This window comes from Bactrocera neohumeralis, chromosome 2 (assembly GCF_024586455.1).
Source record: "Bactrocera neohumeralis isolate Rockhampton chromosome 2, APGP_CSIRO_Bneo_wtdbg2-racon-allhic-juicebox.fasta_v2, whole genome shotgun sequence".
In the NCBI taxonomy this organism is placed as follows: domain Eukaryota; kingdom Metazoa; phylum Arthropoda; class Insecta; order Diptera; family Tephritidae; genus Bactrocera; species Bactrocera neohumeralis.
In genome coordinates, this window is record NC_065919.1 from 398,110 (window position 1) to 425,809 (window position 27,700).

The 27,700-nt window shown below is 36.3% G+C and overlaps 1 protein-coding gene across 4 annotated transcripts; it reads right to left on the bottom strand.

Annotated features, from left to right (window-relative positions):
• Nucleotides 1-24,937: 24,937 nt before the first annotated feature.
• Nucleotides 24,938-26,850, bottom strand: LOC126767785 (FAM172 family protein homolog CG10038). 4 transcript variants are annotated; one of them, XM_050485414.1, is made up of 6 exons: nt 26,756-26,850; nt 26,363-26,468; nt 26,183-26,298; nt 25,938-26,125; nt 25,594-25,852; nt 24,938-25,529 (listed from the first exon to the last, which is right to left on the bottom strand). In XM_050485414.1, the coding sequence occupies exons 1-6, from the start codon at nt 26,813-26,815 to the stop codon at nt 25,215-25,217; spliced, it is 1,044 nt and encodes a 347-aa protein (XP_050341371.1). In that variant the 5' UTR covers nt 26,816-26,850; the 3' UTR covers nt 24,938-25,214. The 4 variants fall into 4 exon arrangements, with proteins under 4 accessions (XP_050341371.1, XP_050341372.1, XP_050341373.1 ...); XM_050485415.1 differs by having other exon boundaries at nt 26,363-26,496; nt 26,756-26,771; XM_050485416.1 differs by lacking the exon at nt 26,756-26,850 and adding an exon at nt 26,628-26,728.
• Between the last annotated feature and the right edge of the window lie 850 nt (nt 26,851-27,700).

The following is a 27,700-nucleotide window of genomic DNA, read 5'->3' on the forward strand; positions in this document are numbered from 1 at the left end:
ATTAAGACTGAAATTTATAGAAATATGAATTAAACAAATAGAGTGGACATTAGTTATTGCTGCCTTGCTAGTTAGGTAAGATCTCAAGTAGAACCGGTGGTTAGAATAATTATTAATTTACTTGGAGATGGCATTTCTTTTACTTTAAAATCGTGCGATTCATATAAGTGATTATTAACATTATCAGACGTCCTGTGGAGTATCATGACCTACTTGAAAATAAACCGCTAAGTTATAAATCACCCTCATGAGTACATATGAATTGGCAAATATTCCGGAACAAGCACACGAGGCTTAATAATAGCCTGAATGTTTGATTTAGCCTATTGTACGCAATATTTCGAGTCCGCCCAGCTCACTCGAGTAGAAATTAATCCACTCGCTCTAGGTTTCCCACTGGGAATGATCAATCAAGTCAAATCAAATTTTATTTATAGGCAAATCCTTTTTCACCAGCGCTTCGACAAACAGCAACAACAAATAAAAAATGAAATCACCAACTTGAGCAGGTAATAAAGTTAAAAGCAACAAGCAGCACAGGGGCGGAAAAGCTTCTTCGCAACGGATTACAGTCGACAAATACCATTAGAAATATGAAGTATATATGTACATATGTATGTATATGACAAACGTACATATGTACATGTATGTAACTTGGTTAAATATTGGTAATGCATACATGAGGAGTAATCGAGACATAATTATAATTGCAACTCAGTTGATTCCAACAGCACATTATTAAATTTATATGTTGCCTGGTTCCTTCGGATCGACGATTCTGCCACCAGCAGCTTCCGCTTGAACGGTACTTGCACTTGTACTACCCATGTATAAACAAATGCCGTCAATAACGGCTCTTACATAAATATATCCCCATGAAGGCGCTGATTAATCCGCTGTGATTAACAGGATTCCTTGGCCGTCTCTTATTTATATTGGCAAAATAAATGTCCAGAAAACAAATCATTTTGATTATGAAGCCCATCTCCTTGGACTCACTTCAACAGAGCAATTTTGTTGCTGGTTTGCTTTACTTTTCCGATTATCCCGTTTTTCAGCTTGAGTGTTCGCTTGCAAATAAATCTGTCAGAGCGCAATGCTAGGGCAATGCTGGGGTCTTCGTAGCTTGTGTCGGCTTGTGATTTTCGTTAATGAAAAACGGAAATGCCATTTGGTTTGTTGGCTCACATTTATTGCCCAACCACTGCGTAAACAAGGCTGATGAAGTCGGAACTGTTGTTTCAGCTACATATGTACTTAACAATTAATTAGCGTAATTAATCTGCACTTAAATGAAACAGAGCTACAAGGGAACTATTTCGAATTAATTTGGTATGTACATATGTAGGTTCCAGACATGAAACACATTATCCATGCATGTTTAGATGTGTAAAGAGTTCTCCGTGTTTTTTTTTATATCACAGTTCTCTCGGGGTTTTACTACTCATACATGAGGTATTCTTTAAATTATGCCAAATAGAGGAGTTTAATAATCCAGTTTTTATTATAACGCAAAATCGTCAAACTTTTCTAAGTTTTACAAGAGGTTTCTCTTCAACCATACTTTATACTTACTTCCTGTTTCTCGTTCCTAAGGGGTTTATATTTGGTTTAATACCTGACAGTCGGAAACACAAAAATAACTTTCCAACGTAATTAGATACTAGAAACATTAAATTTAAAATTCGAACGCCAGAGTACGGGTAAATCTTTATTAATTAAATAGAGCAGTAAAACCTCGTAATTAAATCGGATATTACATTAACCACAATCAAAGCCAAATAACTTTGCTTAACTCACACCGAAAGGCGTATGCTATGCCGCACCAAGGCATCCAAAGCTTGACTAAATTAAATTCTCAATGACACAAACACTGGCGACGAAATATGGGCAGCGGGTAAGCGAACACTGTACCGAAAATTATTCACGCCACATAATTAAAACAATAAACGCTGCTCACACAGAAAGGTTGAGCTTCACCGAGCAATTCCTCGTCAGCCATCCTAAAGTCTCCAAATAACTCGCTACTTTGCATTAGCAACAGGACAAAATCAGCAGGAGTCAGTGGCCTCCATACAATGATAGGCGACTTTGCGGCGAGTTACAAACGAGAAAGGCTTTAATTACACTCAATTACCGAATTTTACAAGGCGATCCATTTACATGCGACAACTCCCCAGTTGAGCGATTGCTATACTACTCTACGAATGGCGCGGGCAACAGGTACTGAGCTGCTACCGGAACCCCCGTTGCCTTCCTAATTAACGCGGCTTTTCGCCAACAATTTGTTGATTTTTCTTGCTTTCATTTGCAGTACTTCATGCAAATTGAAAACGGAAACGCTTTCAAAGCATTGTTAACTCAGCAGCTATGGTTGCGAGAGTCATTCAGCCGAGCATGAAGCTCCCTGGAGACCGGCCAACTAAGTGTTTGTATTGGTTGTGTCCTGATGCTAACATATTGCATCTCACTTTCCGCCCGTCATAGAAACCGCACCTGATGTTGTAAAAAATATAACCACTTCTCATTTGATACTGTCAGGTTGACAAGCCTTAGATCTAATAACTCAGTCTAGTCCTGGCCAGAAACTATTGCAACTGGAAGTACAATAAGCAAATGACTTTGGTTCAGGTTTCTTGAATAATCTAATATGAAAAATTAGGTTTTCGATTTAAAAATTTGAATACAGATAATATTTATGAAATTTAAGTCACGTTTTACACTATACACTTCTTTGCCAATTACAGGGGCAGAACTTTCCAAGCGTAAAGAATTCAGACTTGAGAACGACCTTGTTCTAAACCTTCACTCATGGTATCATACTTTTGTGCATGGCCCGACACAATTCAATTTTAGCGAAGGTTGCAGGAGCGAAGGGATGAGTGAGGCTTCATCAACATGCATATGTATGTACTTTTAAGCGCATTGGACACCCACAAACTGTTCGATTATCATTAACTAAAACTATCCGGCCCATAAGGCAACGTCGAATCGACATTATTGTTGTGAATACAGGTATATGCGGAAAAGCAGTTACCTTCAGTCGTGTCGAAAGCGTGAAGCCATTACTCATTTGCACAATTCATTAGCGTTAGCTCGGAATATGAAATAACTTTTGTTTGCTTTTAATTGAAAATTTGCGATAACATTAACAACAAAGCAATTGCTGAGCGCAGCAAGGATTCTACTTGTTGCCGGGGTTCCACTCCAACGATGACAAAGCATAACTTATAAATCGGAATTATGTTCGAGTTTTTGCATACATTTATGTGGAACACAGCAGACAACTTTCGATACAAGCTGATGGCATTTTAATGTGTTCATAATTAAAATGGTAATTAGTTCGGGAAATTTGCATGGTTGTTGCTGATATCAAACAGGAGACAATCCACGGAAATGGTGGCGTTTGTTTTGAATCATTTATTTGTAAATTGGCTGCTGTCGGCAAATTGTTCAACAGAAATTAATATGAGCTTTCGCTTTAAAAATAGAAACAGAAACTTAAATCATAATGATCACTAACACCACACTAAGCTGAGCGCAAATAAAATCTATTCAATCAATTCACATAAAAACAGAAGCGCCAACAACATACATAAAGCATTGCGGTATGTGCCGTTTTACATTGACAATTTGTCACCATTCGCGCCTCAAGTCAAATTACCAACTCAATTACCACTGAATGAATGGATGGAAGGCGTCCAGGCGCATTCTGAGTGGCGCTACAGCGAGCCATCAACAGTCAGCCCAATGAGTATCCACACAACAGGATGCCTAAACCGTAACAGCAACAAGAACCACAAAGCAAAGCAATAAATAAATGAGAGCGTTCAGACAGTCATTCAGTGAACCTTGAAAGCAGTCAGGCAGTCACCTACGTATGCACCTTACTTATATTTGTGCATACATATATAATATCTGCATTTCAACTAGAAACGGCGTTTGCGTTCGCATTCGCATTTGGATTCGCAATCTATTGAAGAACCTACTTTTATTGCAGCAATAACAATTTGCTGCCAGCAGCATTAAAAGAGGCATTTTAGAGCACAGTACGTACAAACATGTGTACAAATACATCTCCTATACGATCCTATACCATATTCGATTGTCTGGCGATGCAGTACAGAGAGAAGGCCAAACAAGCAGATAAAACAGCAGCTCAAATGAATGGATGGATAGAAATGCCCGCAGAGCTAGAGCAAGTGCTCAGGCTAAGGCCAAGAGCTAAATGCCACCATGAATCTGGAGCGATGCATCGCATTCTGATATTCGCGCCTTTTCATGCGATCGCTTGCTAAACCTTTTCTTCTCCTTTTCTGAATTTTTGTCGACTATGCTTGGATTTGGTTTCAGTGGGTGTTTCTTGATTGCAAACATGCGGTTACAATGTTCAAATTTGCATTTAATTTGATTAAGTTTAACTTTGATTGCACACGGAATGTGTGTGGTGTAATTTCCCAAGTTGCAATAAAATACTTAATTAAGCCACCTATTGTGATCGACTGCACTAAGTGAAGAGAAAATGGCTTCGCCGCAAATTCGAAAATTTCATTCAAATTTCAAATCAAATACGACGACTGGCAGAAGCGGTGCAGTGAATTTAATTTACAATAACCTACACATACTATAATTTGGCATACTGACTCAGAGGCCAGAAAGGATGCAAAGGCTACGAGTACCAAGTAAAACCTTCGCAAAGTCCTCTTGTTACACAATCCTTTTTGCTAGCACTCTTCAGTAAAACAGACAAAGCTTATATGCCTGTATGTTTCTGGAAATGAAATAAAAATAATAATTTTTCTAACGCATTTAGTCAATTCTCTTGGTATTAAATAATTATAAAAAACATTTTAATAGCATATAAAGACGAGCTCGGTACCTTCGTTATATGAATGAATTAAAGACGGTTGAAATATTATCCTACATATGCCTCAATACATACATACATGGAGTAAATTGGAGGGACGAAGAACCTCATTTCAATTCCGATCCAATTGGTAAGTAAAAGATATGCAGCCGCATTTTTTATAGTCTTCTAAATTCTTGTGATCAGAAGATATGGCGGCTCCTCCCTTAGTTATTGTATCGAGATTGGTACCGCGAGAATTTACATTTCTGAGTTTCATTAATATTATCTTCTTGCAAGCCACTGGCGTCTTTTAGCTTTGTCATCACAGCATAAATGCTCTAATGTCAAACATATCACTCTATAAACAATTGTACTTTTTCGATGCGATATAATATATACAGTACAGAATTCTTAACCATTGTAAAAGTTTTCCACCCTTCCTAAATTAAACTTGTTTATCTCAAAGTTTACTTAGAAATAATATTTCTATTGTCGGCATTCACATGGACTTTGTCATCAATGCCGGTCTTTCTGAAAACTTCACGTCACATGTGTGAATGAGCGTGCGAAGTAAACTTTGCCATATCGAACCCAACTGGTCAACTGAGTAAAGTGTCAGACTTTGTGAAAAGTTTTCTAAGCATATGAGTAAAGGGATCAAAAGGAGCGCAGTTTATAGACACTTGTTACAAAGCACAAGAAGTAACTCCAAGTAAGTTGGGAAATCTTTAAATTTGTAAAACTAAAATTTAATGTGTGAAAGTGACACCATATTTCATTGTGACTTGGTGTCATATTCAATACCCATTCATACCTACTAATTTAAGTTTAATGATAAATAGTTCTCAATTGAAAGTGGAAACAAAATGAGCAGAGTAATTTTAAGCTGAAGTTTCACAAATTACGAGTATATGTACACCGATTATCTCCTATGAGTCTTATTGTAAGAACTTTTCAGTAACCCCTTAAAGAAGGATAACTTGTATTATTCCTTTACAGTATGGAATCTAAATTTATCTAACGAATTGACACTCTCGTTTTTATTTTTATCTTTACCAAAATCTTCACAAGAATTGTTTTTCTCATAAACGTTTATATGGTATTTACAAAGTGGTACTCCTATTTCGAATTACTATAGTTTAAAATGCTTTGAATAAGTAATGCTCGAGGCGAGGATAAGAGTCAATGCAGTTGATTATTATGATCACGAAGGCTTTTTCATACTCGTATTGTATATATTCTTATATATGTAAGAAATGTAAAATAATGTCGATTTCAATATTATTCAACCTTTCGTGAGTAAAACTGAATCAATTTGTTTAATTTTTCGATTAAAAATTTGAAGCTGCTTAATTATGTATATATCAGATCTCCACTTTTCTAAGTTGCGGCGTCAATAAAACTTCTTATGAAAATAATTCAAGGTCGTAATCCCAAAAAAAGAGTTGAAGTGCTCTGACTTCAATTCAACTGAGTGGAGTTGGGAACCGTTATATGGTTATGTGTCTTGAATCAAAGACATTAAATTTATATAATATGCTACATATGTATGTACATACGTGCTTAGTATGCAAGAATAAGACAGCTTTTTCATTTTGGTCAAATTGGTGAAATCGCGGGAACACTGTTAGAAGTATGTAGAACGACGCGCTAATATGATATCTCTGACAAACAATGGCGGATAATAAAATCTTTATTTATTTAGTTGTGTCAGAGGGCTCTAGTAAATATCCGAATATAATTGCACCACCTACACTCAACACAAACAGCCATTAAAATGCGTCTTTGTTCCGATGGTCTCCAAAGCACCTTCGTTGTTAAACAAATGTTTTGATAATCCAACAAAGTGTTGCGGAAATTGAGCGCGAGTTGCCACTTAATTCCAAAACTTATAATGCAAACAAAGGATAAGCGGAAAATGCTTGCCAGAAGTACAAAGCGCCGCAACGGATAGTAATAAAGTGCGCTGAAAGCAACGCGTTATTATTTAACCTTTCCGATGGAGGTGACGTGAGAGCACTTGGGGTTCGCTTAAGACCATGAAGCGAGAAACTGTTTGGTAGAAAGCAACTTGGTTTGAGGCGAAGCACACAAATGCATGCAAATAATTTGTTAGTGATAAGCGTGAAATAGCGCCGGCGTCTGAGGGAATTAAAACCGAAATGCCACAAAGCTCGCACTGGCATAAGGCCGCGATGGCGGACGGGCCGACCTTTTTGTGGTTATTTCATCTGTTGGCAGCACGGGGTGGATGGGGCATGGGCGGGCGGATATTTGCGACAAAAGGTCGTTCTATTGTGGCCACAACTGTTCATAAATTCAAATGCAAATCGTTGCCACACATGCAGCTCATGTACATGTGACATATATGGCATGTGGATGTATTTGTGAGCACAAGTGGTTTTATTTAATTGTTGAGGCGTTGTTTGGAAGTCGGAAATTAAAATTCATATGCAAATCATTTGGAAATTTGTGACGTTCCCACTCCTATGTCACACACACGATCCGGCTATTAACTTGGAAATGGTTGCAATCAACCCTCTCCCATATGGTCCTTAAGATAATACTCGTGCGTTGGTATGTGTACCTGTAAAGGATTCTTTTATAGTCCAAGGAAACACTTGCAGCATTCCAAATTGAAAATAAACCATTTTGCTACATTTAAATTCACATACATATGTGTGTGTAAAAATTAATTTATTTGTGTGAATATCCGTAATATTTCAGCATTAGGCATTGTAAACGCCTATTTGGCAAGCTGATGGGGGTTTCGAATATGAGTTTGCGCCCGGGTCGCCTGAGATAAGACTAATGCCGAATGGTAATTAATTTCCTTTAACACTGTACGAATCTAAATGCTAAATTGCGGAGATCCACCAATCCTCATTACGACATTTTGTGTGAAAGCTTAGAGTACTGTTTAAAGGAACACAGTTTTTTCCAAATTGGCCAGATCTTACAACCGATAACAAAAATGTAACCAAGATTTCACACCGCTGCAGAGATTCACTTACAACTTCAGCTACAATGATATAACCTTTCATGAGTTACTTAGTGAATACAACCATATAATGTACGAGTATGGCTTAACAGATTTCAGTCCACCTACAACGAAAGCCACTGCAGCTTAAAAGTGAAGCTTTGGATCTGCTAGCCAACAATATTGAAGCATGAAGCACCAATATAAAGATGAAAGGTACTACATTTGTACAAACTTTATTAGTTTTAATTTATTATCAACAAAATCAGTCCTTAGTTCTTAAATGCAGTTGCCTTCTTTTGTTGACAGACAATCAAATCAAATGGTACTTATTTATTTGTTTAAAATAAATTACCTCCTTAAAATTGCATGATTTCATACCGCCAACCTTACCTTTAAATTGTTAAGAGAACACATACCGGCTTTTGTCAGGAGCCCACAATCAATGTGGCATGCAATCCTGCTCTATGTTTTTATGGTTCACATGCATTTTAGCTAACAGTCACTTTAACTAATTGGGTCGCCCATCAAGCAGAACAGCAGCGCAACAGCTAAATAAACGCTCAACCCACTATTGTGTTAACTAGGAGTTCCACCGCATTCCGCGGTGCAGCGGCACTAACAATTGCATCATCAGGCTCCCCACCTTGCCTACCGATTCCTTGCCACACAAACAGCCTGCTCACATTTTAGTCGTCGGCCCGCTCAAGCAGACAATCGCTTGACAGGCTGTCGTTACTCTAAGTGACAATAGCTCTTCGGCTTGGTGTGGTGCTCTACTTTATTCTATATTCTCCAATTGAATGCGCTTCCCCGCTGCAGCCGTAGGACCATCCTTTGTAGTGAGCATCGCTTGCAAGCTGCAACACACTTTCTTTGTTATTCTTGCTGTCGCTGTGTCGTCTTATGCTTTTTCATTGCATAAGCCATTAAGGCTAAGTGATATTCACTTTCCTCATTTAAGCTTCTTTAACAAAACCTTTAACCACTTATATAACGGGTTTTGGATCTTTTTCTAATACCATATTGTGCTTACGGTGCTATTTACTTCAGTGGATTTCAAATGCATTTCCATTCATGCATAAAAATAAACTAATTATCCAGACAAAATTTTCGATTCGTTTACACTTTCAAAGTTGAGGTGAATTGACTTCCATACGAATTCCTTTATTTAGCAGGAAAAGATACATAATTAGCTGATTTCATACTTTAAAAAGGTCTCAGGGTGGCGATATTGTTATTTTACAGTATACTATATAGCGTTATTTGTATATTTCTTATAGTTCATATTGCAATCAACTGTATAATCTGTGCTTAGAGTTACCAAGTAAGCGCAAAATCTTTGCAGTGGCTACACCTTTTCGAGTAATAATGTTCTTTGAAGAACCCATCAATTTTGATGATCCGACTATTATAAAAGCATGCGCCGAACTTGTTATCTAATTGTGGTTAAGCACCTCGCACAAAAAAATCTATCCAAGAAGCACAACCGCATGAACCACGCTGTCTACGTACCATAAGATTATCTATAGCCCGATGGAGAAACAAAGTTCGGCTAGAAGGATTATGTACGAGTACATCCAGCCAAAGCAAATAAGCTAACTAAGCGAACGAAATAAAAATTGTGGCATGCTTGACCAGTGTGCAGCACATTCCACACTGGCGTGCATTTTCATTTCGCACTGGAGCTGGCCGTATACCACCTCTGTTCAGCGCTGCTTAAATATTTGCTCTGTCAGTTGAAAATTGGACGCCAGTGGCAATTTTTCATTGAACTGAAATGCACAGCTTCACCGCATTACACACTGGGTATCGCACGAAAGCTCTGCTGCACAACTTCACTTAAGTATTTTTAATAACTAATTGAATTATTAGCAACTGCTGCAAAACCCAACCATGGATGGGTCAAAATCTGGTTACGTCGAAACCATTGGCGACGACGGTGTCTACTGCAGCAAACCCAATGCAAACAAGTATGGTAACATGGCAGAAGCTTGAGCGTTGTCGTCGTTGGTTGTGACAAGGATCAGCAAACACCCCGCTCTTAGTAAAGCAATCAGCACCTTCATCCTTTGCAGTACTTGCAGTTTCGGGCACGAATTATTGCAGACACTAGGCCTTCGTAGCATTGACTTCGTGTGGACGAAACTATTCTTCCCTTTGGGCGTAGTTTGCATGCTACAAACGCTCCATTGATGCTTGTTGAGCTAATCTGAGCTTGAGTATTTAACCATTTTCGATCGCCGTATGGTTTATGGTTTCAGTTTTGCCTGTGCGACTGTGTCACTACCTGCTCCCTCATTCTTCCATTCGTTCCATTTACATATTATATTTGCATCGAAATGTAAGTTGAGTAGAAACCCGAACAAACCATGTATAGCTTTTCACTAAAATTGTTCGACTTTACATATTCTAGTGATGTTATACTATGTGTCATTGGACTTGTGATAACTATACCTGAGACCTAACTATAATATAATTGTAAATGGCTATGGCCTAATATTATTTTAAGTATGCTTTCCATATAAATTGACTATCGAATAGTTTGATTATTGAGCTATATCAACCAATGTCCAGCATAACATTAACTATAAGATGAGAACTAACTTTTTATGGCTTTAAGAAGAAGATCACCTAATATTTGCTATTATGTCGGGCCACAACCATTTTACCTCCTCATATAACGAGTGGATAATAGTTTTATAACAGATATTTTTAAAAGAGTAGTTTGTCCAGCTGCCCTCCATATATTCAGGTTACATTGGAAGTACAAAATAATCAATAGTTCAAGTTTAGAATGTTAAACTATGAGATTTTGTGAAGGCAAATTGAAGGCTTAATGAAGTATTCCATAACTTTAGCAGTCAATAGGTTCTAATTCCAAAGTCAGTAATAGCCCTGTTTGCGATGCTATTAAATTGTAATTTTCCTTTCGTATCCGAGTAAAAAAAAAAAAAGTATGCCAGAGTTCAGGCGAATTATTTACTTATATTATTCGTATGTAAATATATGTATGTCATAGTACCCCTCTACCTGCTCTATATGCATAAACATTGCACATATGGATATGGGAGGTAAGTACCTAGTTGATTACGCACTCAAGACTTTGCCACAAATCAGTGGTAAAGCGAAATCGGATGTCTTTACACATCTTAACGCCGAGTTTGAATACGTTCTTTAAATTGTTGTTTGCTCCGCTTTATTGCTGTTGGCGTATGCAAAGTGGATTTATTGAGTTTAAATGCAAATTTCCCGTTCACAAAGATCTTCACATTAATCCTGCGCTGCTGGAAGAATCTGCGTGAAGCTAGTCTCTCGCTCATCGTCACCGAATGCCATTGGAATGGGCAGCCGATTTCCAAAAGTCGCAAAGTAAGCATCTAATGCAGTCGACAGCTGCTCAAGAATGCTGCCTCACAAATTGACAAATGTTGATTCAAGTTGTTACACAAATATCTACAAATGTTTTGCATGAAGTAAATGGATGGGCGCGTGGGTGGCTACGTGTGGATTAAGTGTCGATTTGTGTACTGTGCGTTGACAATTTGTTATTTCGGGATGCGAATGGCGTTAAGGAAGAGAGAAGAGAGAGTATATTCGCAAAGGAATGATAAACAGTTCCGGTTGGAAAAACTAATTGTAGAGATTTGCTTATCTACACAAAAGGTTTCTGATATGAAATTTGGAACATATAATCACACATAGTATTACTTTAATTACTCTTATTTACACGGTTTCAAAAATATGTTATCGTTTGAAGTTATATAATACACAGTGGCGTAGCTAGGGCGGGGCGAAAATGGTATTTAAAAACTCCAATTCGGGCAAAAATTCCTGCAAATTGTGTCAAAAAGTGTACAAGATATAGGGCAAAAATGAGTTTTTTTTATGGCTTTTAATAAGATGTCTTGTAAATTTACTATCAATTTCCTCAAAATCTGTATTGTGAGAATTCTGGAACTTCAGAATTTGCGTGGCTTCTAGTTCCTAAATTTTATATACTTATTATCGAAGGTATTTTGTAAAAATTCACTTTTGTTCGAACCACCTCATGAAACTTGTAGGTAGGTAGATAAAGGAGGGCGGCAGAACATCCTTGGCCCCGGGCGCCCGAAGTTGTAGCTACGCCACTGATAATACATATAGTATTTTCCAATATATTAACGAAAAAAGCCGTATTCTCTACCGCCATGACGACCGCCAAAGGGACCACCGTAATCTCCGTAGCCTCCGAAACCTCCGAAGCCTCTGGGGCCTCCGTAACTTGCGTATCCTGGGTTCCAATATCCAGGACCGCCGAGTCCCCCACCGAAGCCGGGATAACCAAACTGACGTTTCGTTCTTATGACAACATCCTCTTCATCCGCAGCTGTGCCACATATAGCGACTGACAAAACAATAAGGAGCAACCCAACAAAATACAAATAGAGCATTGCATATTAACGAACCCATACTCAATGCCAGTGTTTGATTTTTATATATTTTACAGTGCGTAGAATAGCGTTATATTTGTATTAAGCTTCTTCCATTGGTTGCGCATCGGGTATAAATTTGCATGCACTTCTTAATAGCTAAAACTTGTTAGCAAGATTTGCGTCTAGACAAGCCCGATCTTTACGATTATTGCGTTCTATATTTTGTCAACAGGCCTGTATAAAAACTGAATTCGAAAACAAAATGCGAAAGGTGAAATAACATTTAAAAAGCTTATCCAGTTTAAGGTATTGAAAGTCACTAATAAGACGATTGGGTCACTAATAAGACGATGTAAAGGGTGTCCAACAAATTTCTCTTGACTTTTGATGAAACCGGTTGCGCAGTAGCTGAGTTCAATTCTAATTTAGCTATTTATATACATATAATATTATATTTACGAGTATTAAAAAGAAAACTTTTTCATGTCCATAAAATCGTAATTAAATATCGTTATCAATCATTACTTCTATCGATATTAGGTTGCTGGAAAGAGGCCGTAAGGAGCAAAGAACAAGCAGGACCTTTATTTTTAAAGTTTAAAAAGGAAGAATGAAGGATATACTTAAACTCTGTAATTATCTAACACACTGAACTAATGCCTTTCTACAAACCCGCTTACACAGAGCAATGTCATTAGGCATTAAATAGGCTGATTCAATAAATATAGAAGTATTAGAAAGTTAAATAAAATATTCACACGTCAATGCGATAACTTGTGCACTATTTTTATTTTAATCATTTGTATCAAGTGTCGACACTAAATAAGGACATGCATGCAGACCTGTTTTTTACTGGAAGTTTTTTATCGACAAAGAAACATTATCTTTACCCACTTTCTTTGTCGTTTACAGCCAATTGATATAAATTAGATATCCACATACAATGGGATATCGAGTGTGACCATTTCAAATTGCCACCATTTAAGCGGAAGTGCTTTCCCACCTACGTAACTCAGTATAGTTTTCGATAGCACACTATTTGCTTTTCTTCGAATGTATGTATGCTTGTATGCTGCCCAGCAGACACGAGCGCACCTGTAAATGGTAAATGGTATGAACAATCAAACGCATGAAAATGGTGGGCGAGGGTAATCGAGTCTGACAAATGCACACATCCATATAGCATTGCTTAGAGAAAGCCTTTTCCTACATAAACTCCAATACACACATTCGCCGTGATAAAAGCAATAAAAATTGGACATGAAAGAATACTGACAGTGCGGTGAGCAAATGAAATGAAAGTGTCCATTGTGGTGATTGTCAATGACGATAATATAGTACATACATATGTATGTATACATGTATGAGTCGTGGTCCAGTATGTGTTGAAGGGCATTGCGGCGTCATTATTTTGCGGCAAGCTCTTCTGAGGGCTTTTAGTTGTAATTCCGGCGATTTGGCAATTTTTCTTCAGTTTTTTACTATTTTATGTGAACATGACGGTTGCCGAGTAGTCGTGCTTTAACGGAAGTTTAGCAGTTGTTTACGTGTGCCAATAAATCATTCTCAATGTGAATGCATTGAAATATTCTTTATTGAAGTGTTAAGAAGGAGAGAGACTTCCCACGTATTTTGGGAACAGTTTTTCTTCTTCATATGAATATATGCACACATTTGTAATTGTGCCATGATACATATACATATATGAACATGAGATTAGAGTATTATAAAAAAAAGCATCAAGTAGGAAACGAATACTTTGCATCAATTCTTCATCTTGACAATTTTAAATGCAAATAAGTGCCACAAAACGTTCAATTGTCAAAGAAATACACCTGAGAATTACCCCACCCAGGACTACTTACGCACAACAACATGGACTTGACACTTAATGTCCCCCACCCAGGCAAAAGCATTTGACTGAGATTCGTTTTACCGCAGGGAGAAATGGCTTCAATAAAAAAGTACATTTTTTATTTCATTTCATTTGACTTTTTTCAAGGCATTTTTATGTGTATGCCCTTTTTTGTTGTAGTTACGTTAATGTTAGTCCATAGAACACACATTTACAGTTAAGTGGTATCATGTTCACTGCTTTATGGGTTTGACAGTGTCGCCAAATTTGTATGCACCCTCACGATTTCAACATACTTCCAGGCGCTGAGGAGCATTATTCGTAATAGGCAAAACATTTAGTGAACCAAGTGAAAAAAATGAAATGTTAAAATACGTGGCTACGAGCTGTACTATTTGGCTAGTTTGGAATTGTCAGTTTAGTTTGTTAGAACCAAATATGAGCATATTATTTTAGATATTTTGAAATAAATCATTTTAACTTATGTTCTGATGCACGCACAAATGCCGAGGTACTTTTGGGTTGGTATCCACGAGCACTTCACTATCCACTCGCTCGGATGCTAGCTCTAATTTGAGTTCCGTAAATGTACTCGTCCTCCACATTATCAACGCGGACTGCCTGTTCAGCAAAGCTCCATCGCGCAACTAAGCAGATGCCCTGTTGTTGTATCGAAACTCACACTACTGTGAAACAAGTAAGTATCAGTCAAGTAGACACAAAGTAACTTTTCAGCTCGCAGCGCGTGCCACTCAGGCAGCTCCAGTGACGGCTGGTAGAGCAAATGCTTCCGTCAGATTTACAACAAAATCCTCGTGCATACAACTACCAACTCACTCTGATGCCGCCGCAAATTTGTGTAAAACGCAAATTTGCACCACTAACAAATTTATGCGAAAATTTCCCTTATAAAAGCTGCAAAATATAAGAAAACTCTACAAAAACTAAAAAAGTATATTTCCAAAATAAGAAATAAATTTTATACACCAAGCCCCTCCGTGAATAACAACAAGCAAATGTTATGTATGGCGAGTGAGACGATGTTATGTTTTCATAAAGTTGCTAAACTTGTGCCACACTTGCAACTCCTAAACCATATTTTCATACCTTCATACATATGTATGTACAATCAAAATTATAGAAATTGGCATTCAGTCGGCGTACCACAAAAGTGGATATTGATATTTTGTCCTAAAATATTGTTATTTATGTTTTTTATGTCGGTAGCTGTGCGTTGGCCCGTTCTCACATACACACGAGCACTAAATGGGTAGTCCGTTAAATTTGCACCAATTTGCAAAGTCTCCGGAAGTGCGAAATTCGAGTAAAAATTTACAGTTTGCTCGGCAAAGGAGAAAATTCTATTAGACTTCACACTAAATATAACACGCGGCTTTTATGTAATATTTCGTGGCTTTGGGCTTCGACGAAAATACCATTCAGCACGTCTAAGTGGAAGCTCATTAGCATTCAGGTCACATGACTGGGTGGCAGAGGGTCGCCCTTGACTCTTTTTGACTCAAACGTACACAAAAAGGCACATAATGGAATTTTTCAATTGTCGAAATATTAAATTCACTTAAAACATATATTCAATAAGATTTGGTGAGAAGTTCCTGAAGAAAATTGAACGATGCTAACTCTTTACTGCCGAATAAGTATGTACATACATATTTCGGAAAAATCGTTTTATCTAAAATATAGTCACTTTTGTGAGTTCTTTTTAATTTTGATATAACTAATTTGAAGTCTGAAGGACTTTTGACGAATATTTAAATTATAGTAATATTTGTGATATTCCATGATGAAAATGAAGAACGAATGACTCAAGGATTATTTATGCAAATGTTTCGAATTAATCTGTAATGTTGGCCGATCATATTTTCAAATATTTTCTCGATATCTAAACTTTGAATATAACTTAGTCTATCTTAATGCCAGTTTTCAAATAAAATGTACGAGTAGAATCGCTCTTACCAGTGTGAATTCGAGGCGGACAATATTCTGAATACAAACATGCTGCGAAATTAAAGCCCAGAAACATCTTTCACTACTCTTTACTCAAAAGTGGTGAAGATAATTACTTTGTGCACTTAATAAATGGTCCAGCTGAGTCAGGCGTCAGAAGAGAACTGGCATTTGATGGATGAAGGTTTGTGTTGCAACACGTTTATTAAACTTGTTTTGTCGCGTATCCCGGATATGGTCAGCATCTGATGACGATTCCGATGTATGTAGAATATTACAAACACACGCACAATTCCTGAAGACTTTTCTCTAAATTGGCAGCATTTCAATTATTTTCTTTCTCTATAACACATTTTCATGTGTTATATATAACAACCGCATTTAATATTTTGCAGATATTGCTTTTAATTGCTGTGCAGCATCAATTTAATCATTGTTTATGACTTCCTAATGGCTTATCGAAGGACTGGCGCTCATGGGGTCCCTACAGATTTGGGCTTTATTATCACACTTAAGATATACTACTTAGTAAGTGAAAGTGAAACTGAGCGATGGAGATTTATGTGCTCCAAAACGGTGTGACCAGCCCACCAACTTAGGCCAGATATCGATAAAGTCCATAAAAAATAAGTATGCGCTTACTTATGTGTATATTTATCGAAAAGTGCTGTAATAAATCTAATATCAATGCGTTTGATTCTTAATGTGCACATTTTTTATTAAGTGTTTAATGCCGCCGTTACAAATGCCGCAAAAAATGTTTTTACTAAGCTGTTGTATACATATACATATGTACATATCGATGCCACACGCATATGTGGCGCCCTGAGAAGATCCCTTCAATAAGTCAAAATCACTGCATGTAAAACAATGTCCGTCTTAACTTATACGTAGTAAAGTGCATGTTCCTACATACGTACATACATATGTTAGCCCTAACGTTGGGGTGATGTGAGCAGTGTCCTTAAAAAACAACCAACCAAATAGTACATATTTCCTTTACCGGGATTCTCCGTAAGAGGGTTGATGTGGCCATTCGTTGGTGTGGTGAATTGAGCGCCGTTACCCGCAGGACATCACATATCTTCCTCGCTTGTCTTAAGGACACAAGTAAATAATTTGTGGCCATAAATCATTTTCAGAGCGCACAAGAGTGAAATATTTGCTATTGATACTTGGCTGCCAGAAGGAAACTGAGGGGCTGGTTCTCCTTGCGCCACGCATGCAAAAGCAAAGCTACATTCTAATTACTTTAATAATTTTTAAGCTTTACATTCATATAAATTCAAAGAAGGCAAATGTGGTCTAAGAAAGTTTATAACTATGCTTTGAAGAGAGAGTCACATATGTTTTGGCAAAAGTAATAAATTAGTCAATTTGTTGGAAGGAATTATTCCAGTACGTTCAAAATTTGTTTTGTATATTCCTTTCATAAATATGCATATGTATATTAAAAAGTATATACATATGTACTGAAGATATGAACGAGACAAAGTGAAAGGATTTTAATAATTAAAAATACATACTTATGTATATAACATGTAGACATTGGCACTATGTACCTTCCTTAATTTTGGTCCCTTTTGAATGAATATCTAGGATTCGTTCTTTTTTCATTTCCCAGCTTTTGTTTAGTTGTATCCAAGGTTTACCCTAACAGTTTTGTAATTTGTTACGAGGCTTGAGAGCTAAACACAATTTAGATATTGTCCGATTCTAGGCCTTTTCCCGATAGGACTTAGTAATGATTTGGCTTTCTTAACTTGCTTAATTGCCGAACTCTTGGAAATTGTCAGCAACATGGTCTTTTCATTTAGTGGCATTAACTGCAAAATAAACGGAAACCGAGTTATCATAATCAGATATATTACTATTTTAAAAAACATTTAGAAAACTTCAACCATTAAACGTTACGAAAACATATCCGATCTGGGTTTCTCCAATTTACTCTCATATGATGGATTTCAGTATGTTTGGAATTAGCCATTTTATGTCCATATTTCTGTTCTTGTAATTTAGGAGAGCCTAAGAACCTATGCACGAAATGACGAATAACTGACTTCAGGCGTTGCAGAGCTCATATACGATTATACACAAAAGTCAAGTTGACAACAGTATGGTCATCAAACATTACAAAAGCAACAAATACCGAAAAGGCGGAGGTGAAATAGAACAGAAATCATAGACGAAACAGTAGCGTCGTTTGTAACAATACCAAAGCCTATTTACTTTCGCATTTGAATATGACATTTAGTTGACAGCTGTGGTCGTCGTAGACATTAACTCCGTTGACTGCTCTTGTACTTAGATCTTTGAGTGAGCATGTGTATTGCCGCGCGTGCAACCGCGTGGCATTGTTATACCATTTGACGTTTGGTTTATTAATATGTTTGGCCTGCGGGAGAATCGCCCATCCAACCAAACAGAGACGCTCGAAACGAGTTTTAATTTTTTGCTACGACTTTTTGTCCCCTTCCCCACAGCTTACAAGTGCTCGTGGGAGTGAATAGTTAGGCGTGCGGAAGTGCACATGAAATGTTGAGTATTTGACAACTTTTCCACCACCTCTTTTTTCATTTTTAATTTTGGCCTTTTGCGCCCTTTTGCACACTCCGTTGGTGACAGCCAGATGGGCACAGCCCTGGCTCACTCATTGCTCAATCCAGTGGTTTTTTTACATCTTTTCGAGATGGTACAACAAACAAAAAAGTCAACCAAATGTCAGTCGCGTGTTAATCAAGTGTGAATAAATGGCGCAAAGATTAGAGCGGCCGACAATGACGAAAAAACGCGAAAAAAGTAAACGTGCAAACCCATTAAAAGCGAAAGTAAGCAAGCCTGATATAAAAAACGTGGTCACAACGAGCGAGCTCAGTGTTTAAACAAGTGGGAGTTGTTTATGGCGGAATAACAGGTGGAAAGCGCGCTTAAGTGGAAAAATATACTTTTCACTTAAAAAAATTTGAATAAAAAAAATGCAATTTAAACGATTCTTAAAAGCAACAAGGCCTTTCATTAACCTTTGCTGCCTACTTTTAGGCTCAAGACCCAACATTGCTTTGTATAAAACATTATTTAATATAAAGCATTTATTTGGAAATTAGCCGCTTTGGGTAACATACATACTATTTCCGAATTTCATTAAGATCAACATAACAACCCACAAAATTCTTAACCCCTTTATCTTCACACCTAAACCAAAATATTAGACACGAAATTCATGCAAATTAAACGAAATTATGTTATCATGATGTTAATGTTTTTATTTGCCTGCTCCTTCCACCGCTGACTTTTCGACCACCACGACAACAATATACGAACGCCTTCAAGTGTCTCACATAACTTTAAAACATCTTTTACCACGAAGGTGGGGTGAAAAGAAATCGGAAAACAAAACATTGTCCTTTTGTATCAAATCTGAATTCAACAATCTGTAAACAGCGAAACCTTGAGGCGGACGGCCACACCCCCACAACGGCATTGATGATGCGCCATTATCTCGTATCATCATCACACTGTTTTTGTTGTTATTTCGTACTTTAAGTATTCTCGACAATAGTCATCGACAACGAGAGTCACGGCACAAGCTGTCAACGGCTTCAACCTATTCAAAAAATGTAGATTTTCAAAAATTTACACCGGGATGTCGAACCGCCTTCGGGCGGGGTTAGTGGGTGGAAACGTTTTATTGGCATTAAGGTTCGCTAACACATTCCCCAATCAAAAGGATAAAAATATATGTAATTTTCGTTAGATACATTTCACTTGTATCACTTGGTCCAAGTGAAAGGTATGTAAAAGGACCTCAAGCTGTGCTCGTATACTAACAAATAACCACCATTGGCGAGTGGCCCATTTACTCAGTGGCTACAGTGAGGCCAATGGTTTTAAAATAAACTTAGTGATAAAACCATCGTATGTACATATAATATATTAATAAAAATAATGTTGGAAAATATTATGGAATATGTATCATACACACGTGAATGTCGGTATATGTACGTATGCAAATATTGTGTTAAAATACCGCTACTTGTGTAAAATATTTTAGGGAGTTTTTATCAATTTTTCCTATTATGTCATTCTGCGTTTTAAGTTTGTCCCACTGTACTAGAGCATTACTGTTTTTAAAAGGGTGAAAATTGCGCTACTTTAAGACTCTCAAGCTCGTTTACAAGTGTTTTTTTGTATTTTTTTTGAATTCCTTCCTTCGGCATGGCCTGAGTGGTCTAGCTGTACACAGTATTATCTAATCTTATTTGGCATTATTTATTCGTTAAACTTGCATTTCAGCATTTTTCCTTTATTGTCATTTATAGGCAGAGCTTTCTCAAAACCATTCTTATTTTTTGGTGGCAAGCAATAAAAATTCGGAACAATAGAGTTTAGCGGGCAAAATAAAATGCTAATTTGATGCTGTTTACACAACGGAAATTGCGACGGAACAGTAATCTTGGCTGATTCAATTCATAGCAAATATTTAAAAATTGAAAATGCATAAAATTGTGTTATCAATAATAATTCCGTGGTGTTGTTGTGTTTGGTCAACGCTGTGATTACGACATCAATCATTTTTCATAATTTTTTCAACCATTAAAATTCGTCACACTTGAGTATTATGCTTTATGAGATTTGTGGTGTTATACTGGGGCACTCGAAAATGTTTAATAGTCTTTCGCGATGACCTCGCGCATGTTGGGTTCGCAAACAGCCTTCGACATGTCACAAGCCACGAGAGTCAACACAGAATCTGTAGTGTTCGGAGTTGGTTTCGGCATGTGGGGATGGCAGGGATGTGGACATGCTCTGTGATGGTTATGAGCATTTATTGGCAAGCAATATTATTTATGACTTCTTCCCGCCGCCACCGCATGCACTTGAACGCAGAGCTTTCGCCGCACATTCACAAAGGGCAAGCATGCGCTAATTTCGAATGTGATTTTAAAATTGCAATATTTCAAACATTGGATGTGGGGAAGCAATTGAAAAGAAAAGCGGATTTTGATTTATGAGATGCGAGGGAATGAATACAATTTCTCGATGAAAAGTTGCTGGCTTTGACAAGTGTCAGTGCCCAAGGTTGGGACGGAACCGAACGTTAGATAGCCTTTAAATTATTCGGATTGTTAGCGCTTCTTGTAGGTCGTCTTAAATGTATTGTTTTTTCATCATGAGCGGTAAGCATTTGTATGTAATTCAAGAATATTGGTGCCGTAAAATGTAAAAACATACGTCTTTTAATTTTTGAGGTGCAAACACCCTGGAAGATATATGTATATGAAATTGTAAAAATATGTAACTCACCACTCATATCCATAAGGATTGGGATGGCAGAAAAACATTGTGGGCAATCGTTAATGGTCCCATGCAATTATTTTTTCAGTTTTCAAAAATGCGTAGAATACAATTTTTTTATTACTGGCATGGAAACTATGGATGTACACACAATCGAGCCCAAATAATAAATATGTCAGACGATTTTCACTAAGGATATAGAAGCTGCCTTCCGGCCGACAAGTGACCTGATGGTTCTTAAAAAGAAATTGACTCAGAGGAATCGAATGAACATGATTTAATTGAATCGGGTCAGAAACTTGTCGCACATGCACACATTGCACATGTTGTTGTTAAATATTGGCACGAGGGGAATGAAGCACAGAAGATATTTGAGCTAACTCATCTAAGAAATAACAATTCACAATCAATTCAGCGAAAAAGGTAATATAATTCATTACACTAGAAATAAATTACTCTGCTGGTTATTACCTATTTTCATATGATGTCTTAATACTCTATTTACCACCCTCACTATTTCATAGCTTTGCTGGTTTTTTTTGTATTCAATGGAAAAGGTTAAAAACAATAAAAAATGTTCGTTTTTGTTTAATCTAGAATATAATGAATATACATATATCTCTATATTATATTTATTAGAGACATCAATCTGTTCAAATCCCCAAAATGTAATATCCAACGTTCTTCGCCACTTAGTTCTACTGAGGCAAACTAGCAAAACTAACTTACTTAATAAAAAAATCTAAAAGGATTTCCAAGGGGATACATGGGGAAACTATGTTCGGTTGAAATCCAATATTATACGTTCAATTAATTATGCTAAGATATTTTGCTTATGGATCAATATATACGGTATAAAGCCATAAGGGAAAAGATAGTATTGAAACGATTTTTCTAAATTTTGAATTACTACATATTAAAAAAGGAGATGAAAAGATGCACCGGTTTTTACATATAGAAAAAAAAACGATTATCTCCGAATTTATAAATTATGTTTTACAGACTTCCCGATATTTTCGATAATAGGAACCGTGGTTCGGTATCTCAGGGCGTGAATAGTTTTAATCGCATTTGGACAACTTTTAGTCATAAGGTGGCACTATTAGTACAAAGTTTTTTGCAAATACATTGATTGGTTCTTGATTTGTATACAGGAAAGTGAAAGTGAGGTGTTTTAATCCGAATTCAACAATTTTTACAAGGTGAATAGGGATGCCAAAAATATTTGACCTCGGCAAGTTTGGTTATTAAAGCTTGAATAGTTTAGGAAATATGTATAGATATGTATGAACCACACCTGTTCCTCACCACTGTTGTGGTTGTAGCCTCAGGATTCTGCCGAGTTGATGGTCCTTGGCAGAATAAAAAACCGGGTCCGTTCCGGTTACGTAGACGCTGACTGTCGTGGGAACGTCCTCACCACTGTAATCATCTGCACCAAATTACAGTTTGGAGCCTAGTTACAGCACTTTATAGGTTTTCGGGTATGGCGTTTTGTGGGCGTAGCAATGGTCAGATTCCGCCCATCTGCAATACCAGTGGCGTAGCTTCTTTTCAAAAATGGTATTTAAAAACTCCAATTCGGGCAAAAATTCCTGCAAATTGTGTCAAAAGTGTACAAGATATAGGGCGAAAATGGGTTTTTTCTATGGCTTTTAATAAGATGTATTGTGAGAATTTTGGAACTTCAGAAATTGCGTGGCTTCTAGTTCCTAAATTTGATATACTTAAGGGGCTATACCAGTGTGACACTTTCAAAAAAATTTTTTTTTTTGCTTTTTCGATAGCTTATATATTCAAAAATATCCTGTGAAATCGGCGAGGTCGTATCTTAAACAGTTTTTGAATGGCAGCGTTCTAAATAGCGACCGCTCAGAGGTGCAAACATATATGTATAAGTGAAACTTTAAACGCGTTTTTCTCGAAACGACATTTTTCAAAATTGCAGACATTATAACTCAACGAGATATAAACTGGATATAGTTGAATACATTTGCTATACAATAGACTACGATCTTTTTGATTCGTTGAAAATCGTCAATTTGGCATTAAAAAAACGACCATTTTTTTCGTAAAAAAACGATTTTTTTTTTCAAAACTACGCCATTTTCTTAATTTTGGATATTTTTCAAAGATCGTAGTTCATTGTATAGAAAATATATTTAAGTTTAATAAACATTTTGAATTTTTTTGTTTCAGCTTCTCAATCGACCGGAATCATGCCAGCAATTGACGCACTTTTTTTCTCGGCACTTCCGCAGACAGCACATAACTCCGTTATTTTTCAATATTTTTGTAAAAAAAAAAAATTTTAATATAGCTAAAAATATACTTTATTACGTCCATAGAATGTCGAAACATTCAATCTAGTACTTTCTTTTAAAAAAATTCACGAAAATCGCCTAATTTTTCATGCGTCACACTGGTATAGCCCCTTAATATCAAAGATATTTTGTAAAAATTCACTTTTGTTCGAACCACCTCATGAAACTTGTAGGTAGGTAGATAAAGGGGGCGGCAGAACATCCTTGGCCCCGGGCGCCCGAAGTTGTAGCTACGCCACTGTGCAATACCAAGCGCATATCTCACAAATAAAAGAATTTTCATACAAGAACTTGAATATAGTTATCTGAGCAACTAAACTAAACTGAAGCATTAGTTCACGTATGTATATACAGACGGATTTTCGACGTTTCCTTTTGGGTGTTACAAACATCGTGGCAAACTGGATTTGCCCTGCCTAAGGTATGAAAATAAACCAATAAATAAAAAATTAAGTAAAACAAAAATTCAAAATTATATAAAAAAAATAGGAATAAAACAGACTAAAGAAAGAAAACTAAATATTACCTAGCGGCGTTCAAGGAAAATTATTGTGTATGAACACATAAAACATATAAGTACAAATTAACCACATGAATGATCGAAATTTAATGTGCTGAATAATTTAATATAAACGGTTTATAACTTTTGATGGGTAAATGAATATTCAGTAAATTAAACATAAATTAAAAATTGTGGGGGGATTTTCTCACGGTCCAAGAGTGTTTTAAAATATCATAATAACTGCCATCATAACTCTTAGAAAAAAATAATTTAATTTAATTTAAATAAATTCAATACAAATTTAAATAAAGTAAAAATATTGAAATACTCGTATACAACATTTTGGAGAAAAGGAAGAAAATGAATTTACCAATATTTACTCCTCACCATTATGTACATGTTGTCAATAACCCACCACTTAATATGGATTAAGTGAGTACGTTGACGACTTGAAATGTGACAGCTACTGAAGGGATGTATTGTCAAAGCTGTGACCATTACTAACCATTGTCTAACCTCAACTACCATCTTGCAGTAATTGGTAAGCTGGCTTCTATCACGCACTGCAATGGATACAAATATCTCCAAATGTACATACATACATACATATGTATGTAATATGTACATAAGTATATGTATATAGCTTTTAAACATTTTATGTTGCGTCGCTCCAGACGCTGATGATTGATTTTCCCGATGTTTATATATACTCGAACATATACAGATGTGAGGAAATAAAATTATTCAAGTTGACATACGCAATACTGACATACATATATTAATAAGATTGGAATATGCTGATGGAACAAAATGTTAAATGCAATATTTAATGGAATGTACACATTGCTCATACGTTAAAAAATACAAACAAAAAATTCACAACATTTATGAAGATTTGCCCATGATTATCCAGTGATACAAAAAATCCTTTGTCGTGGCAGACAAATAAAACTTTGAAATCAATCAACACATACTCAAATCTGAATCCGTTACATGTGTTATTGAAAAAATATTTCATATGTATAATTAATCCTCCGTTTTCGCCTTTTTACTTGTTGATCCAATCTCTTGACTTCGTTCATACTTCTCTTCTAAGAACTTGAAAACTGATTCAAAGGCAGAATACGAAGTCCATTCATGTTTAGGATGTCCTGCCGATACACTATGCATTTCACCCTCTCCCGTATAAATTTCCGTATCGAGTGGGGCGGAACTAGATACCCAATTGCATGCAATATCCAAAACAACGTGTTTTGCTTTTACTGGTATTTGGAAATGAGCGGAGTCTGTTAGCGCAATCGCAAACACTTTATCATCGAAAAATTTAGTAAAACGATTTGCCTAAAATGGAAGAGCATTTGTTATTATTCGTATAACTTAATTAGTATTTTATAATAGAACTTACTAAATCCATCGCAATTGCCCCACCATAACTGTGAGCTACAATAGCTACACTCTCAGGATTACAACCCATTACATATTTTTCCCATACATATCTAGCGTGTGCTGTTGCATGACCAAGACGTGGTATTGGATGATTTTCCCCGTTAATGTTGCGAGAATTGTCATTTGTATTTGTCACCAAAATATCATAGCCAAGAGACTGAGCGCGTTTTATATAAGGGATCTGAGTACCATGGTCAATAGAATTGTTAATTATGAGGCTATATTAGCAATATAAATAGATATATACATATTATGCACAAAGGAAAGAAGCAGCGTTACCGCAGTATAAACAATTTTACTTACCTTCTGGCCCACTGTCCCGCTCTAACATAACCACTACCGTGGATTAACACAATCAATTTTTTGGGTTCTACGAGCTTTTGAGGGTTAGTAAAAATGAATGTGGCTTGCTCCTGCGGTATATCCTCCGGAACGTAAGTGCGACATAAACCATTTTGCTCCAATAAATCATAGACTATTTCAGGAATTTGCTGCGAAAATTTATATTACTTGTTCATCAAAATATTCATTATGAATTTTAAACTTACATCAGCTAATTGTTCATAATGCTCCTGATTTTTTTTGTGATCGTCAGATATGCTGAATTTGAATGGCTCTTCACCTGGCTCTCCAGTAATGTCATCAATTTTGCGCAATTGTCCATCTATCTTATTAATATAAATGTGTATATTTATAATTGTAGAACCACTTGATACAATAAACATTACCTGCATTGAATGCATAGCCGAATTCACGTAACTTCTTTATAGCCAGACCACTTTTTTCAGCTGAAGACATACTTTTGCACTCACCCCCGCGGATCGGTTGTGCTGACTATAAAAGTACAACAGCAATTAAAGCGCTATTGTATCAAAAACGATATGCATAGAAATAAATATACATATTATACAAATACTTTGATACAATAAATCTTTTGTCTTTAGTTTGTTGATTTGTTCTATATGTATGTATTTGCGTTGAATTTTGTTAGACCTTAGTCCAGCTTGAAGGTTAGCTCTTGCATCACAATTAAAAACTCAAGGTCAATAAACCTACAAATTCTAATGTTTTTCCCTGATAGACTTAATTTTATGGTAGCAACGCGGCAATTGTTTATTTACCTTTCGTATGTAGCGCCAAAATAATGCTACTTTGCAGAATCTTCTCACGAATTTTGACATTTTCTATTTAAGCCGCAGTTGCCACCTGATATTTTTTTATTTTGACCAATTACCAATTTCCTAGCTGTCAAATTTCCAAAATCCTTTGGGTATGTTTTAAAAAGCAAGAACAATAATTAAATATAAAATAAATTTTTCATTTGTTTCTTTTTGTGCTGCTTGTGCGTTTTGTATTCTCTTAATGAGTGAAGGTACTTATTAACATCTTTTTCACATATATGTATCGACTAATGGCATTGTTTCACAGAATTCTTAAGCGAAAATTTCAGGTACAGATGTCGCTGTTCGGTACCAACCTAACGAATTGCAATATCCTTAGTATTTGTGCCAAGTGTATTACCAATTATGTTGTTGTTATTATATGCTAGTTTAATTAAAATGCGGATGTGCCTGCTACTGAATAATTTTTAAAAAAGAGCGATAGATTGCTTTTATTGACAAATATTTCTGGAAGCAACTCCGTCAATTTGTCATGCAATTTGATGAGTTCAAAAAATCGCAATGTTAAAAATGCAGAATTGGTTCTAACCATAAAGTGGTCTGAGTTATTAAGACTGACAGCGCCGATAAGTGAATATATGGTACATTATAAAAATTTATTCTCAGTGAAATTTAATGGATGATAGAGGGATTTGGGAGGGATTTGGTATTTAGAGCGAAAAGCAACTTTTCGACCTTTCTTCCTGTCAATATGCCAATATTTTATTTAAAACCGATTAAATAGTTTAAAGAATGCCAAAAGTATCCAAAGTCAAATCTTTATATTACCTATGCACACACCAAAGACTAAAGAAACGAACTTAAGGAAATATAAGAAATGCGCACATACAATGAATTCGTATGTCTATATGTTTGTGTTGCCGCAAATGAACAAGCCTTAGTAGA